At 38.8% G+C, this 16,450-nt stretch overlaps 1 protein-coding gene across 3 annotated transcripts in view; it reads right to left on the reverse strand.

The window, feature by feature from the left end:
• Nucleotides 1–1,119: 1,119 nt before the first annotated feature.
• arl15b (ADP-ribosylation factor-like 15b) overlaps nucleotides 1,120–16,450 on the reverse strand; it is a 66,212-nt gene continuing 50,881 nt past the window's right edge. For all 3 annotated transcript variants that reach the window (XM_067432774.1, XM_067432772.1, XM_067432773.1), the window contains one exon: nucleotides 1,120–2,697. In XM_067432774.1, the coding sequence (XP_067288875.1) occupies nucleotides 2,545–2,697 (153 nt within the window). In that variant the 3' untranslated portion in view covers nucleotides 1,120–2,544. The remainder of the gene's footprint in view (nucleotides 2,698–16,450) is intronic.

Genomic DNA, 16,450 nt, shown 5'->3' on the forward strand with positions numbered 1-16,450 from the left:
TGCTCTTGCTCATGCACGCACGCACGCACTCACACGCGCACACACACGCACACACTCGTACAGACAATATGCACATACACTCCCCATAATCACACATTTTATTGTTGTAGCCATTAATTTAAAATAAAACTGTTGTTGTGGCATATTACTTGAAGTTTGAAGTACATTTTTTAAAAAAGGAATCTGATTACTAATTACTCCTTTAAAAAGTAACGTAGTTACTTTACAGATTACTTGATTTTAAAAGTAACTAAGTAAGATTACAATTGACTTTATTAGTTACATTCAGCAGTTGCCGACAACACCCATTCCACCTCAACATAGAAATGACCACACTCACTATATTGGAAGTGCATTTTTAACAGGAAGGTCAACAATGTATCTCCTGATATTTTAAATTGATATTAAAAAAATATTTCCTGAAAAAATACTCTCCCCGAGATGCAAGAAGTATGAAAAAAATATTTATTTTTTATTTTTTACTAAGGAAAATGACTAAAATAGTAACTCACAGTGACTTGGATAAGTTACTTTAATCTGTTTACTGTTTTGGAAATAGTAATGCGTTAGATTACTCGTTATTTGAAAAAAGTAATCAGATTAGAGTAACGCATTACTGGCATCACTGGTTACAGCCTACCCTAGTAATTGGGTAGGTTGTAACAAAGGACCAATTTGTATTTGTCAACATCTCACAAAGTCTGTGATACAGTTGAAGAACTTTAAATTGTTGCCATTTGCAGTAGACAAATGTGGGTACTTTGCCTAAAGGTTTAAGACGTGTAGCTAAAAAGGGGGCGCTGAAGAAAAAAAGTGTTACAACCACCCGGTTTCCCCCAAAAAATCTATGACTGTATTACAAAATTCCGTCCGTTTCTTTCTGCATCGTGGAAATCACAGGGCCATATTTTTCTTTAAAATATTATAAATATGTGCAAACATTTGTCTGCCAAAAGCACCATAAAACAGGAATTTATATCATACAGAGAACCCCTGAAGAAGCCCTAATAACCAGTGTGACAAGGTAAAAAAGTCTAGATAATGTTCTCATGTATTATTAACGAAACAAAACAGTGAAACATGATACCATCCTACAAGCAAATGATGAAAGACAACACATTGTCCTTCTTCTGCCTTTATTTTCCATGTCGCTCAGTGGAAATTATGCATAAGTACACATAAACACTGTCAAACATGTGAATGACTGATAAAAGTCCACCTAGACCTTTTTTTTCTTCCAGTACAAAGACAGGCACATGTCCTTTCCAGAGACTAATCTGTAACAAATGTACAAATATTTGAATTACAAAAAGGCAGCTGAACTGGTTCGGAGGGTATAAAATTGTAGTAGATATAAATAAAACATAAGAAGTTTGACGATGAATATGCGTTCAAGGTGTTTTTCAAAGGATACTTGCTTTCGGAAGTGTGGCTGATGTGGCACATGAATGGTTTTGGTGGCTCTTGCATTACTTTCCTCCTCTGTTCATGTGTCTGGAAACTCATCTAGACGGGAGGACTTTGAGACTAGAGGAGGCGTGCTTATGCAAAGAGAGTGTTTTACATTCAGGGCCAAAATACAAAACAACTCAAAAACAAGTAATGCGATATCGAAACAAGCACATGGTCAATACATCACGTATACAAAATCAAAGGCTCTGTCATGGTTCACCTAGAAGGGCTGATTGTGGTTTTAGTGTCAATGACAAAGTCAAACCGGTGCTATATTTTTCATTAGGGCTTTGGCAACCATTACCATCTAAGAAAAAGAGATAGATGAGCAAAATCCTAGATATGTTCAGCTATGAAATAACACTAGGTTATAAAAACACCTTCACGTCATCAATGATCCTAAATCAAAAATGTGCGTTTACAGGTCGCTCTAAAGCTCCAATCGAGTGCGGCTCCATGCTGTTTAGAGATATTATATGACAGGAGAAGATTTTATTATTATTTTTACGACTCAGGAATCACTCATAATTCCACTTTTCACTTCACAGCCACAACTACTTAAGACGCCATATTTGAATTACATCTAAAGACTGTCATTTGTGAGAACAGACATTATTTAAAAATACATTAGCACTTACATTAAGGCTTTTAAGTACAAACTAGCATTCTCACTCTCTTGCAAACACGCATTCACACAATCACATTTGAGAAGACGAACTACGGACTACAAGACTTCCAGTTGCCCTACGTGACCAAGCATATGATTAAATCATCTATTTAGTAGCAATGTGCAACTAGGTCTGTATTAAAAAGAACTGATATAACCATTTGACTGACAATGGTAATCGTGTGTTCTGGGTTAATACGTGTGGTTTGAGAGAAGGTGTCAAACTTCAGGGCTGAAGTGCCTTCTTTTTTCTGCAGATATGCATCCTTGCGTCCATTTTTCCATGGCTCAATTAGTTTCACCACAGTAACAGAGTTAAAGTAACTACGTAGTTTACACAACTGCCATGGTGACCCGGGATGTGCTGGCCTGTGGTGAGTTGGCGATCGGTAGTGTCTGAGGGATGATGGGATGTCCTCCCTGGGTCATATCCTGCCTGTCTCCTGATCCTTCTCCTCCAGCAGATGAATGAGCTGACCAAAGCTCTCCTTTACCACGTCCATGTTGTCCACCGTGCTTCCCTCCAGAATCCAGCTCTTGCCTCGTGCCAGAGGTTCCAGCTCAAAATATTTCTTTATCTGTGTGTGAAGATGGAGAAGGAAATAAGGCTCAATTAGATGGAGACTTCTTACACGATACACCTTATTTTTAATGCAAGAGCGGCACAGCTATTTGTATACTGAATGTGTGAGGCTTCCGGTGTCATTTGCTTCGAGTTATTTTAGCTAGTTATAAACAAACTGGTTTGTAGCACATGTAGCATCACTGTTTACTGCATATTGTTTTGTTCTTTTCTGCAAAAGCAGCTAATGAATCGGAAGTCTGGAACATTCACAGAAAAAAAGCATACTTCTGCATTGCAAAAAAGGTGGAAAAAAAGTGTTTTAATTTCAGTTTAATAAAAAAAAAATCTGATTGATCAAAAACAACATGAATGAAATAATGCTAAACGCAAAAGTGCAAAACAGGCTTATGAACTTTTAATGGGAAAAAACATGATCCCAAATATATTGTTGTTGATGTCAAATATGGCCATTCCAATAAAAATTATTGCAATTCATTGGTCACTTAGTAGAAGCTATAATTTAAAAACCGCTTCCATCCAAATTTCACTTGTGCGCAAAACTGGAACATAAAACATTTCCAAATAAGCATCGTTCTTGGGTAATTGCTGCAAAATGTCTAATAGAAAAGAACTGGCTGTCTCTTTGGCTCAATTTTTCTATATCATAAATAACTTGCATCAGACGGAGCGCAACAAATTCTGTCATGTTATCTTGTGTTCGGATGCCCAATGTTTCTGAGCGTAATCGTGTGAGACGCTTCTGGGAGGGAATTAAACCAAACCATTTTAATGATAGACTTTTGCTCAGGCATTTCAGAATGACCAAAACCAACATTTGAGACGCTTTGCAATGAAATTGGTCCAATGGTTAGTTCAGTTAGTCAATCGCATCCTCTGTTGTTGTTGTTGTTGTTGTTGTTGTTGTTTTTACGCATCAAGGATTTAATCAGTAAATGTTTCCATGGTAGTTTATGCGCATGAATAAAAGATCCACTTCAATTGAGTGCGTTTTTTATGCATATTATTTTCGGAATGCATGCACATTTTTGTGTTTCCATCCAGCGTTTTTATGCAATCACCCAAATTATGCATACAAATAGGTGGACGGAAACATAGTTTTAGAGAGATGGTCACATGGGCTGGTGGCTTAAACTGCTTTGACTTGTTTTACAGGTTAGTAATTTAATTTGTGGTAATATATATTTTTTTGTGACTTAGAGGTAGATTGGTCTACTTAAATCTGAAAAAATTTGATTGATTACCCCTTGTCTAACAGTTAGTTGGTCAGACTAGTTCTTAAGACATGGTCTTAACATAGTGACTGTGTTTATGAAACTGCTACCAGGGTGTGAGACATTCTTAAAAACAAAACCATGAACAAAACTACAGAATATATGACTATTGCATGAAAGTACAAGGGATACATCATATATTGGCGCCATAATGGTTATCGACCAACATTCAGGATTTTTTTATCTAAAACTTGAAGTTAATCTGAAAAGGCTGTTGATGCTGTTAAATCTTTACCAGCACTATCTTAAAATGAATATCCACAACAGTATAAATTATTGCCGTATCCGTTCGTAACTCTGATCAGATCTTCCTTTTTTGCCTTTCTTTGATCTTTTCTCAAGGAAAAGCTTAACTCCAAGTCCAAAGCCGATTAGAAAGGCCACTGTTCGCCAGCTTCTTTGTTTTAAAGTAGCACGCGGTACCATTAAATCTACCGTCATTATGTGAAGCCTCTCCACTGACTCTATGCACGATGTGATTAATCTGACTTGTTTTTTCAAGCTAGTAAGCCAACTAGATGCCCTGGCTGCAAATTATATTTGCTGCCGCAAGGGTGCGTCTAGATTTGTAGGCTAGAGATACCCCCGTTCCATGTAAAGCGCTTTGAGTACCCAGAAAAGCTCTATATACATGTAACAAATTATTTATTATTATTATTGTCTTTCCATGGTTTAAACAGCACACCTTCAGATGTTCATTCATGTTCATAGCTTATACACATGCCACGTAAGTTCACATATAATTTATCTGTCATAATAACAGCATAACTCATATCGGGCAGAATTTTTATATCAGTGCATCCTTATTAAATACAGCTTTGTATTATATTTGTTTAATGCATACTTTGTATTGTATGCATTAAACTATATATAAAACTAAATATTGTTTCTACGCAGTTCATGGTAATTGTTCAAACCTATAATTGTTGGTTTTAAGAGAAAAAATAATAATTTGTTGTATAAACCATTTTTGTACAGTGATGTCCAGTAAAACATCTGTTATTCTGAACCACTGCTGTAATTGACCTAATTTCATTCATGTCCTATTTGCATGTCTGCAAAGAATTATCGAACATGCAACAAATGCTAGAAGGATTTTAGCTAACATAATTGTTGATGTCATTGGTATGATCCAACTGATATACTATCACTGTACTACAAATCAATCCTGAGATCAGACCGTTAGTCTGTAGATTAAAACAAGATTTTACATCAAACTTTTGGCTGGGTTTGTTATTTTGGAACAAGTTTCCCCTACTGACCAATAAGAACGCAAGATGAATTGTATCTGTAAATATTCATCTGTAAATGAGTTCCAAAATAAAACAACAAGATCTTTATTCTACTAAAGTTAGAAAGTATGTGGTATCAGCCAAGAAATTCCAATGTATTAGCCAGGGGAATATGAGGACAAACTTGTAGTACTAGCGCCAGTCCTTTTCAACAGGGCAGAAATGGGAGGGAGACAGGAATGTATCAGCGTTCGCTATGGTAGATGATGTAGAGGAAAGCTTTAGGTAACAGGAGAGAACATTTTTAGTTTTACAGCCCTACGATCAGCAAACATGATGAGCACTTGACTTCTTAACCGATCGCAGCATATATGAGATAGAGGAAGTTTCTTCTGATTATAAGCAGCTCTGTGTTTTCAGAATTTCCAAGGCAACAATAGAAAGCAACAAACAGACCAATTCAAAAACAATTATATCCAAGCTTGAAGCCCTTCAGGAAAGATCATGAATTAAAAAAGACGTGTCATGTACAATGGTCTCCAAGGGTATTTTTGGATACAAAATGATACTTAAAAATTACAAACAAAGCAGCATCAGCAAAAAACATATTTTTCTAGTGCTTTTCTCAACAATTGAGTCCTATCAGAGTAACTACAGGTGTAGTTCTTCGCTAACATATGATTATCTAAATACTAATAATACTGAAAGGCAAAAGCAATAAAAAAAAAGATAACTTCTCTTTAAAATAAATAATACTTTGTATACATAATAAGGTTTATGGTATATCTTGCAAAGAAATTCATAAGTGTGGCTTTAATTTGACCTCACTGTGTGCTTTGCTAAATATTCATCAGTAAGAACTTGAAGGGTTAGATCACCCAAAAATAAAAATTATCCCATGATTTACTCACCCTCAAGCCATTCTAGGTTTATATGACTTTCTTTTTTCAGTCAGGTCGGTCGTGTCAGAGGTCACTCTTCCACCGGAACTAGACTTGTGTACAGGCCATTACCGGAAGCCAGTGATTATAGTTTACAAAGTTATAAATATATATCTATATAAATATATATATATATATATATATATATATATATATATATATATATATATATATATATATATATATATATAACGCATTGATTCGCATCAAAAGGCCTTTATTAACCACCTAGAGCTGCATGAATTACTTTTAAGATGGATGGATGTGCTTTTTTGGCTTTAAAATGTAAGGTACCATTCACTAGCTCCCATTACAAAGCTTGGACATAACTCTGATTGTGTTCAGGACACCTAGGAAGGCTTGAGAGTAATTAAAGTATGGGGTCATTTTCTTTTTTGGGTGACCTAACCTTTTAAGGAATAACAACATTGGACTTATGGACATAACACTGAGAATAATTTAATTTTTTTTAATGTTGTGTCCTACAGAAAGTCATACAGATTTCAAATGTCATGAGGTTAAAAAAATGATGACAGAAAATATCATTTTAAGTTGAACCCTCTAAAGATTTGAAAGAGCAGCACAGTGCCAGAAAAACCTTGACCTTCGCTTGAACAACAACAGCACTTAAATATCCAAAAATGTCCCTGTCAAAGTGATTTCTCCCCTCCAGCTCCTAATTTGCGCTTCTAACCAAATCGTTGACCTCTGACCTTGGGGAACTTAAAGAAGCCCAGAATAAATACAGAGTAAGCCACTAGCACAGGTGTGAAAAGAGAAGGCTGAGTGGCTAAATCATTTCAAATGCTGCACTGACATTATTCCTGACACAAAAGATTCACACTATATTTTCCTCTTGTTTTGGCTGTGTTGCTGGAAGCCGTCCCGTCTCGTCACCTGATTGGCTCAGTCCCAAACCTCCCTGCTGTGGAGAGAGACAACCCCACTGGGAGCACTTCTTCAAGCCTGGCCTCTGATTCCACATTTAAACTCACTCACAGCACTGAAATATATGGCATCAGTGTCACATCTAGGAAAACACTGAGTTTAACTGACAGCGAGCAGGAACGGGCCAAAAAAGCCGTTGGAATTTTTTACTTCCCTTTGAGAGTGCAATGAAAGGAAAAAAATAAATGAAATAATCAAACAAAACATCCTTTGAGCCAAAGCGTTCCTATTATGCCAAGAATGTTGATTAAGATTTCCCTGTCTGGGACTTCATTGCTACAAAATTACCCAATCCTGCTGCATCGAAGCGCAAGAACAAACTTGGAACACGAAGCCATATTTGTCTATTGTTTCACAGTGAAACATATCCAGACCTAAAAAAGCAAGTGTAACATTTACAAAAGACAGGATGAATAGGATGGCCTGCCAGTGACGTTCATGAAAAGTACTTCAAAATGATGATACAGAGTGCTGGTATGTCAGATGGCAGCTGATGCAGCAGAAAATGAATCAAGACAGAAGAGAGGGGTCAGAATGGTCAGCTTTCAGCAGTGCTTTATACTTTAACATGTATTTAGAACAAAATCCTGTCTAGGGTCAGGTGCCAGGTCAGTAGTTGGCGATATTCTGCTATAAAGATTTTTTATGTAAAAAAAAAAAAAAAAAAAACGCTGAAGAATGTTTTAGGAATGCATACTAATTAACTGATACAGAATATGCATACTCCTCCATATAGTGGTATGATCATTTAACAATTGGAGGCTGACTTGTGAAACGTTATCTATGACAACCGACCACAAAAAAACAAACCAGTGTTCCTCTATTGTGGTTAAAATTCCTTCCTGTCGAATTCCAGCACATTTTTTACGGTTTTAATGTTGCTCATGATGTATTCCAAAATCTGCTTCACCAGTTCATACACAGCATTTTGAAATGCGTTTCCGAAAACCTGGTTTCAGTGAACTAAAACATTGCTTATGTACATTGCCTTTTACTAATATTGGCACCCTTGATAAATATGAGCAAAGACAGCTGTGAATAAATCTGCATTGTTTATCCTTTTGAGCTTTCATTCAAAAAATTCTAATCTTTCAGTGAAGTAAAACAATTAAAAAGTTGGGGGAAACTCACATTATGAAATAAATGTTTTTCTCCCATGCATTTTGGCCACAATTATTGGCACCCCTAGAAATTCTTATTAATAAAATATATCTGAAGTATATTCCCATTCACATTTATGTTTTCTTTTAGCAACCCAGAGTGACTAGAGGCATGAAATTGTCCAGTCATGACTTAAATATTTCCACAATAAGTCACAATAAGTAAAACCAAAGAATATAGGCTTAAGTTCCGATGTGCAGCAAAAGATTGTTGAGCCTCACAAAATAGAAAGTGCATTGAAAAATCCCCATTTCCATCATCAGGGCACAAATTAAGAAGTTTGGAATAAAGAAATATCAAATAGCACCTACATCACCACATGTTGTTTGGGAGGGTTTCAAGAAAAATCCCCCGCGCTCATCCAAAAACTCCAAAACTCCAGCATATTCAGTTGTCAGACATGACTGGAACTTCAAAAGGGACCTGGTTCAGTGGTCAAATGAGACAAAAAACTAAAAAGCTTTTTGGCAGTAAAAAGGGATACAAATTACCCCATGCCCACAGTTAAATATACTGCTGGATCTTTATTAATTTTTTTGCTTAAGGTCCTGGACATCTTGTTCAGATATATGGTATCATGGATTCTGGCAAATACCAACGGATAAAAAAATCAAAACCTGATGGCCTCTGCTAGAAATCTTACAATGGGCACTGTAGATGTGAGGTCAAAATGCAGTAAAAACTCAGTGTTTCCAGAAAAATATATTCAATATATATTCGTTTTGAATGGGATCTTATTTAGTGTAGCTGAGTGTTTTGAAAATCGGCCAGTTGTTTAAAAGTACCTAATTAGAGCAATTGTGTCTTGTCAATCAAAATTTGGTGACAGATACAAAATCATGTAGTGAAAAAAGTATCTCTTGTGTGGCTTAGGTGAAAAAGAAATTGTGATTTGCAGGATGAAAAACAAAAGAGTCAAATTCTGAATAAATTACAAAGAGAAAGCAAATAGCAATACGATTATTTATTTTTGAATTTGCAATTGAATTAAATTTGTTTGTATTTTTAAAGGTGTCAGTACAAATAAAAAGCAGCACCAAGTGGTTCAGGGGGATGTTGTTCTAAGAAATCAGATATTGGTATCAGCACACAAATACGATTACACAAATTTTAGCATCCCTACTGAGAAACCTTGAGCAAGCCCAAGATGAATCTAACCTCAGGCCATGTGCAAGGCTCACATGGCGCCAACGAAATCTGCACAATCTCCAAGTCCGATTGGCTTTTACACCTGGTTTACTGCAGACCTTTTACTTTATGACATGTTTGGATATGAAGTCTTTCCGGTGTCAGTGGGATAAACCCTTACCGGAGACAAGCCGTGACTAAATCACTTTGTCAGATACCTGACTACCGATGCCCCTGCACAAAGTCAGAAGCTCATGGGTTCCAGGATAGGGGCCATGAACAAGCCTCTTGGCCTATGTGCTTTCACAGCGTGTTCTCCTGGCCATAGAGTAGATTTACAGTAACTCAATTTGCGTAAAGCCTGACGGTTCACATCTGGAACTGCAACATGATAAAAAGGAGCTGGGATTGAGCTAATTAACTGCAGCATTGCAGAACCGCAAGGTCTCTTATTGGTGCAACTACCAACCGCCAATCAGTTGTCCTCTTGCCCTAAACGTTTGTGTGGACTGACCTTCACTTGAGAAACTCACCCACAAAGAAAGAACATACACCCACAGACGTACCCCCTCAGGCACTGACAGGTGACCTGCTGGCAAGCCCACATCAACAAATCTGCTCAAACTATGATCAACAAATCCATCTGATATCCATCATACTCTGAACTTTGTACACTTAACCACACACACGCAAACCCACCTGCAGATCTGCTCCCCAAAAAGGGAGAAATTCCCCAATGAAAGTGCTGATTTCTTCAGCATACTGCAAACATTACCAATTGGGAGAGTCATTTCAAGGATCATATCACTGAGTTTCTAAAGATAGGAATGTGTAAGCATTGTGATATTCATCAGTTTCGAAGAGAAAAACATGAAAAGGTTTTCAGTCCAAAGATGGAGCTGAAGCAAACGATGGAGAGCACACCTCCTCCCCCAATAGCTGAGACTCTGTCCAGTTGTTTTGCAGAGCTCTAGTTTCTGTTATTCATGTGTTAAATCAGGCTCATTCCACAGCAAACCACAGCAGTTCCATGGGCCCCCTCTATTCACATGCTGGAGGCTGCACTCCCTTTCTGAAGAGATTTCCTCATATTAATAAATGGAACAGTATTTCATGCAGGGCAATGAAGGCCCTGTCACTGGGGATTCCTCAGTGAAGAAACATTCCTGACAAAGTAGCTCAGAACAAGAGCTTCAGCCAAAATCGTGTTCAAGTTTCAAAACAAAAAGTGCTGGCCAAGCAATACGGGCATACATGTGCATGTATTAGAGGTGTATACATGTGCGTTATGTATTGCTCAATCTCTCTTGACAGGAACGTCTTTGCAAATCTAGAACATGAACAAAGAGACAAAGCTGTAACAGACTGATAGTTTACGCTGTCAAATATGGTAGAAAACAAAATGTATTGTGTTCACTGGATCTCTCCATACACCTGAGATGAAAAAGACCATCTGCTCCGATGCTATGACCCCCCTAAACAAGCATAACTTCCCGTTGTCATGACTAGTGTTTGTCGGTTCTTATGTAAGCATGCGTTTGAGTTACAGTGATGACTGAAGTGAAGTTCAGAGTTCTCGTAACTCACCGAGTCTGGCTCCAGAACATTGGGAACATATTAAAAGGAGCTGAACCTGCCCCCCTGGATATCTTCAACAACACTTTACCTAAACTTAATCCCAACCGGGAGTCCCAGGCCATATCAGCAGTGATTCATAGACGAAAATCCAAACCTGATACTACCCCAGCAAACAGTCATACATATGCTATTTCCCTTTCCTTTACACTTGTTCACACCCATCTAGCGTAACACACTCAAAAGCAAATGTTAGGCAAGGCTTGCCGCTCAGACTGCAAATCAAATTGGTTAAAAATACCTTGTTGTAACAGTTGCTCATGGGAGAAGTAATTCAATTAGAATGGATGGTGCAGCCCATGGTCTGCAAATGTAAAAACAGTCCATTACAAGAGAGCAATCTGGAGCCCCTTTTTACACATAATGCTGGTTCCTGGACAGGTGCCTGTTCTTGAATCAGTGAAGATCAGAAAAACTGGTTGTGTTTTTTCTGAGGGTCTGGAACCAGGACCAGGATTGAAAATAGCTCTTCTACAGAACTTAAAGAGAAATTAGACTCCCAGATTGCACCGGCCAAGTCTATCTCGGAGAAAAGGTGATTCACCACATGAAATTGGGTCCTGCTTAAAAGATGGTCCATAGTACTACTGTTGTTAGAATTTAAATGCATCTCACACATCCCCATGGAGCTCTTCTGTCAATGCTTGGGTCTGACCTATTGCAGAATCGGGCTTGAACAGCCTGTTCTATACAGACGGTGGGCATCAACTGCCAGACTGTAAATGACGCATCTGCTCCGAGTGCAGAGGAAACAACGCTAATTGCCATCATGAAACCACAAAAGATGTTCTAGTACATGATGCTTCCCTGTAATAGGCTTCGTACATCACAACAAATGATATTCCATGACTTTGATGAAAACGTGTTCTTTGGTTTGCGTGCTGTAATCTCGATACAGCACATTGTCAAAAACGCACAATTAGACTGCAAGAATTTGGATGCTTCAACTGCATGGCCTCTCCAGGATACATGACCATATGGTCCACAAGCAGACGGCTGCTGGTTGTTCAGAAACTGGCACTGCCACCAGACAGAAGTACTCCATGTGGCAGCACCATTGACCTCTCTCAGCAGAATGCCCTGAGTCAGGCTGCCAGCCGAGCCACACAATAACGTCTGGCCAGCATGTTTCTTTCGAGGCCAGACAGAATACAGAGTCCACCCAACCAGACAGATCTACCACAGTTCAGCCTTCTTCAGGCACACAAGATGGCCTTTGTCTTCATCTCTCAAAAAACATCTTTCAGGACGAGGAAAAATTCCTCCCCCCAAAAAACATTCAATTGATGGCGCCTGATGTCAATGAGGACATCTCTAAGACTCTCCTTGCCCCCTTTCCCCCATGTATTTTAGGGATTCACAACAAACTACTCAGGACCACTTACATAAAGTGGCGCAAGGTATGTTGTACATCCTATTGCTCGATGTTGGTCAACACGTTAAGATTCAATTCTATTGTATACCTAAATTAATTTAGCGAGGAAGCAATGTCCAGGACTGACAGTACCCTTAAGCAAGCACGGTCTTAGTATTGAAAAGAGTCAAGAGGTTCAGTGAGGACATGAAGAGGGCAGATAAGCCCAAGACCAAATACATTTGCTTTCCAGCTCTCTCTCTCTAAATGATACCTGCATGCATTAATGAAGAGGGTTCAAAGACATCTGTCATCTGAAACAGGTCCAGTTCTGGAGCTTGGGGGTCTGTGTGTCTCCCACTCATGTTGGTTCTGTGTGCATCCATCTCTATCAGTCATAACTTTATTAAAGCCAGATGTTACGGGTGCCCTGTCTACTTCCAGAGCCGTGGTAATTTTATTATTACTCTAAATCACAACCCAGTGAGATCTGCCACATGAGAAGGGGAGGGGGTGTGGGTCATGCAGGGGAAAACCGGGCAATTCTTTTAAAGGTAAGACATTGACCCCTTCCATTACCACATGGGGGAAGCTGCTTCCAGAGAGCAGATGGGGAGATGGGGGCAGTAAATTACACCGGTGACTGTGACTCTGCTGGGTAGGGTTTCAACTGCCGAGCCCTTAGATTTGAGCACCATAGAGCTCCAGGGGTACCATATATCAGATACAAGAGTCTTCTCGTAAGCATGAGGAAGAGATTTAAAAAGGACACACACACCTGTAATGGTCAACACTAGTATGGAGGTTTGAAACAAAGTCAAACACATCATTTAAGAATTGTAAGACTGGTTAAGAAATGCCTCTTCATTTTATCGAAGTCAGTTAAATTTTGGTGGTAGAAGACCAAATTTAACAGATGAAAATATGGTCAGGTTATGCAACATTCCCTGATTCTCCAAAACCATGAGCAAACCTATTCAAAGAAATCGGGCAATATTAAATACATGTTGCCTTTCTACAAGGATAAAATATTTATAGTTACATTAGAATCTAAAATATTACAAATTAAAAGTTGGCATGAAATAGAAATTCACCATATGTAATGCATATTATAGATCTTATTGTGAAAGATTTTAACCTCATTTCCTGGTCTACTTTAACATGTTTGCCCATGAATATTAATTACATGACATGCTGTCTGCCTTCAGGATTACTGATTACTGCTTCTGCATTTGCTCAGGCCATAGCCAACATAAAAAAAAAAAAGGCTTACAGTCATCATTTTACACTTTTTGTTTTTCTTTGCACTGTGGCCAAGCAAAACAGAACTCTTAAACTATGATTATTTCCCAAAATGTGAAGTGAAGGGATTCTTTTCCTGCTCAAAGTATAAAGAGAAGCTTGTTAAGTTTTTCATTCATAAATATTCAAACACATTTAAATGTTTAATTTTATGGACATGTGTGTTTACTTTTGCACAATAAACTATGTTAGCACTGCACTGTATTGCCACTTCATGTCTAATATCAAACTGTGTTCTGAAGCGAAACCAGTGAAGAGCCTCTGGTCTGAATCATGGGGTTCATTAGGCACAAGAATCTTTTCATGATTGAGAGAGAGAGAGAGCGAGAGAGAGCGAGAGAGAGAGAGAGAGAGAGAGAGAGAGAGAGAGAGAGAGAGAGAGAGAGAGAGAGAGAGAGAGAGAGAGAGAGAGAGAGAGAGAGAGAGAGAGAGAGAGAGAGAGAAGGAGCAAAAATGGACAGCAATGATCTTTCCCACAGCAAGTAGCATGAGAGACTGAGGAAGGGGTGTAAAGCCAGACAGACACCCAGACAGTGGAGTGAGTGTGTGCGTGTGGTATGAGGAAGAATGGTGTTTCTCCTGCTGATCTGACACTGGCCTTGGCATAGAGCACTGAAAACCATGCCAATGTCGGCTGAGCAAATTCCGAGCCCCCGAGGAAAACAACAAGCGGGTCTGTTGTTCGGACCAAGGGGGTAATCTAGCGCTCGGAAAGCGTTCCACCCCTAGGGGCTGCCATTGCTAACCAAGCCATCACCTGCTGTTAGCATCCCATTGACTCCCATTCATTTTTGAGTCACTTTGACAGTGAATAACTTTACATCTGAGACGTTTAAAGACTCCATTTGTCCATTGTTTATTTCTAAAGAAACACAACAATTTATAAAAGGCTCCATTACCTTGTATCTTACACTATCGCCCCGCAGAAGCTGTTTTTGTAAAAATAGGCTAACGATTGCGTCATAACCAACGCGACCCTGTCGCACAGTTGAGAAATTACCGTATAGACCTGAGGAGACGCTCGCAGGCAATCTTTTACTGTCTATGAGACAGTCGGGGGGACGTGGAGACATGTCCTGGAGACTAGTCTGATAAAGTCAAGGGGGAAGAATGGGGAGAAGCCCATAGTGAGCCAAAAGCAACGGGAGAAAATATTTAAACAACGTGATTCAGCTTTCGCTTTCCACATCTACTAGAAGACTCACAGCTGTCAGACAGGAGGCTCACGTCACATCTACGTCGTCAAGCTCAGTCTGAGCCTGCGCAGTTCGCTCAGCCATCAGGAAGTGAGTGCTCCTATACTGACATCACTTAACGCCGTAGAAGGCAATGGGATCCCTCCGTCCATTTCTTTTACTGTCTATGGTTCGGACCCAGATTGCTGTGAGACCACGTAGGACACAGATTTCAGTTTTGTACTGACTGAACTGAGCCGGTCTCTTACATCACTTGGATCTAGTCTCGTGTTAACGGACTAGCTGAATGGTACTAACTGTGTAACTGGCTATTCTCTTCTAGATCTTCATTCATTTGGTCTTGTCACAGCTTTCCCCCATCCATTTGGCTCTGGACTGTCAACAGTCCAATAATAAGAAGACAGATTTCCATATCTACAAGTAAAGAAATTCCCCTTTCAAATCTCAATCATAATAATATGCTCTGCGTGGCTACATTTGTCCCCTTAAGCAACCTTAATTGCAGCCTCTGGTCAACTTGACACAAGTTTGCACACAAGAAGGAGAGAATTATATGTTATTTTTCATGTGGTTGTTGAGATAGTTGCGCATTGGTTTATTTATTTTCAATACAATAGGTCCCCACTGCCACATTTTCAATCACTTGAATTATTCTCACACTCAAAAACATCTCAACAAGTCCTAAATGTACTTTTTTTTCACCTCATCATCACAAAGCACAGAGGAAAACATAGTCATAACTCTAGTAGTCAACGAAAATGAGTTTTCTTGAAATTCTCATTTTTCAGACATACAAATCGTAACCCTTTCCTCCATCATATTTCGTATGCAAGACAGAAATTTTACACTTGACAAACACCAATCCAAATACAGTTGGGCAAAACTGAATACTGAATCCTTTGCTGTTTTACCTGAAACGGGTCTCACAGCAGAAGGGGCCTCTGCCTGAGCTCGAAAAATGTCCCCAGCCCCCGCTATAACACCATGCACACACCAGGGTAAGAAAATAAGAGGGCTTGAAGCAAAAACATCATCATAATAAAATTAAAAAAACGCTCCAAAAATCCAAGATATGGTGCAAAAATGTCTCTATGTAAATATGAGTATTATGGAAATGTGTCTAGACACAATATTGCGGATTTTTCCTCTATTTTGGCAACGGGAATAGTTTTAAACAGTAGAGCTATAACGCGCCTCTGAGCAGATTTATTACTGAATGAATTCAATCCATGCTTTTGAACAAATCTGTCTAGAATAACCCGACGACTCACTCTCATTTGCTTTGTTCCTGAATGAATCAGCTGTTTTGAATAAATCATATGACTGAATGATTTAACCCCTCCTTAGTTAAGACAACAGTTGTGTCTGAGTCATGTATGTCCAGTATGGTCTGAGTAGGCACTACATTTGAATTTTAATTGCCTTTGCGACCATTCAAAGTCTGCTCTTTATATGAATGTGTGTGGGAAGTATAAATCAAATTCTAATATATTTCATAAATATGAATGTAATTCTGCCATACTACATCTGCCACGTTGTTACTGTCACGCGACCTACAAGCGCCAGCTGCGTTGCTT

The sequence above is a fragment of the Pseudorasbora parva genome, chromosome 23 (genome assembly GCF_024679245.1).
Source record: "Pseudorasbora parva isolate DD20220531a chromosome 23, ASM2467924v1, whole genome shotgun sequence".
Lineage (NCBI taxonomy): Eukaryota > Metazoa > Chordata > Actinopteri > Cypriniformes > Gobionidae > Pseudorasbora > Pseudorasbora parva.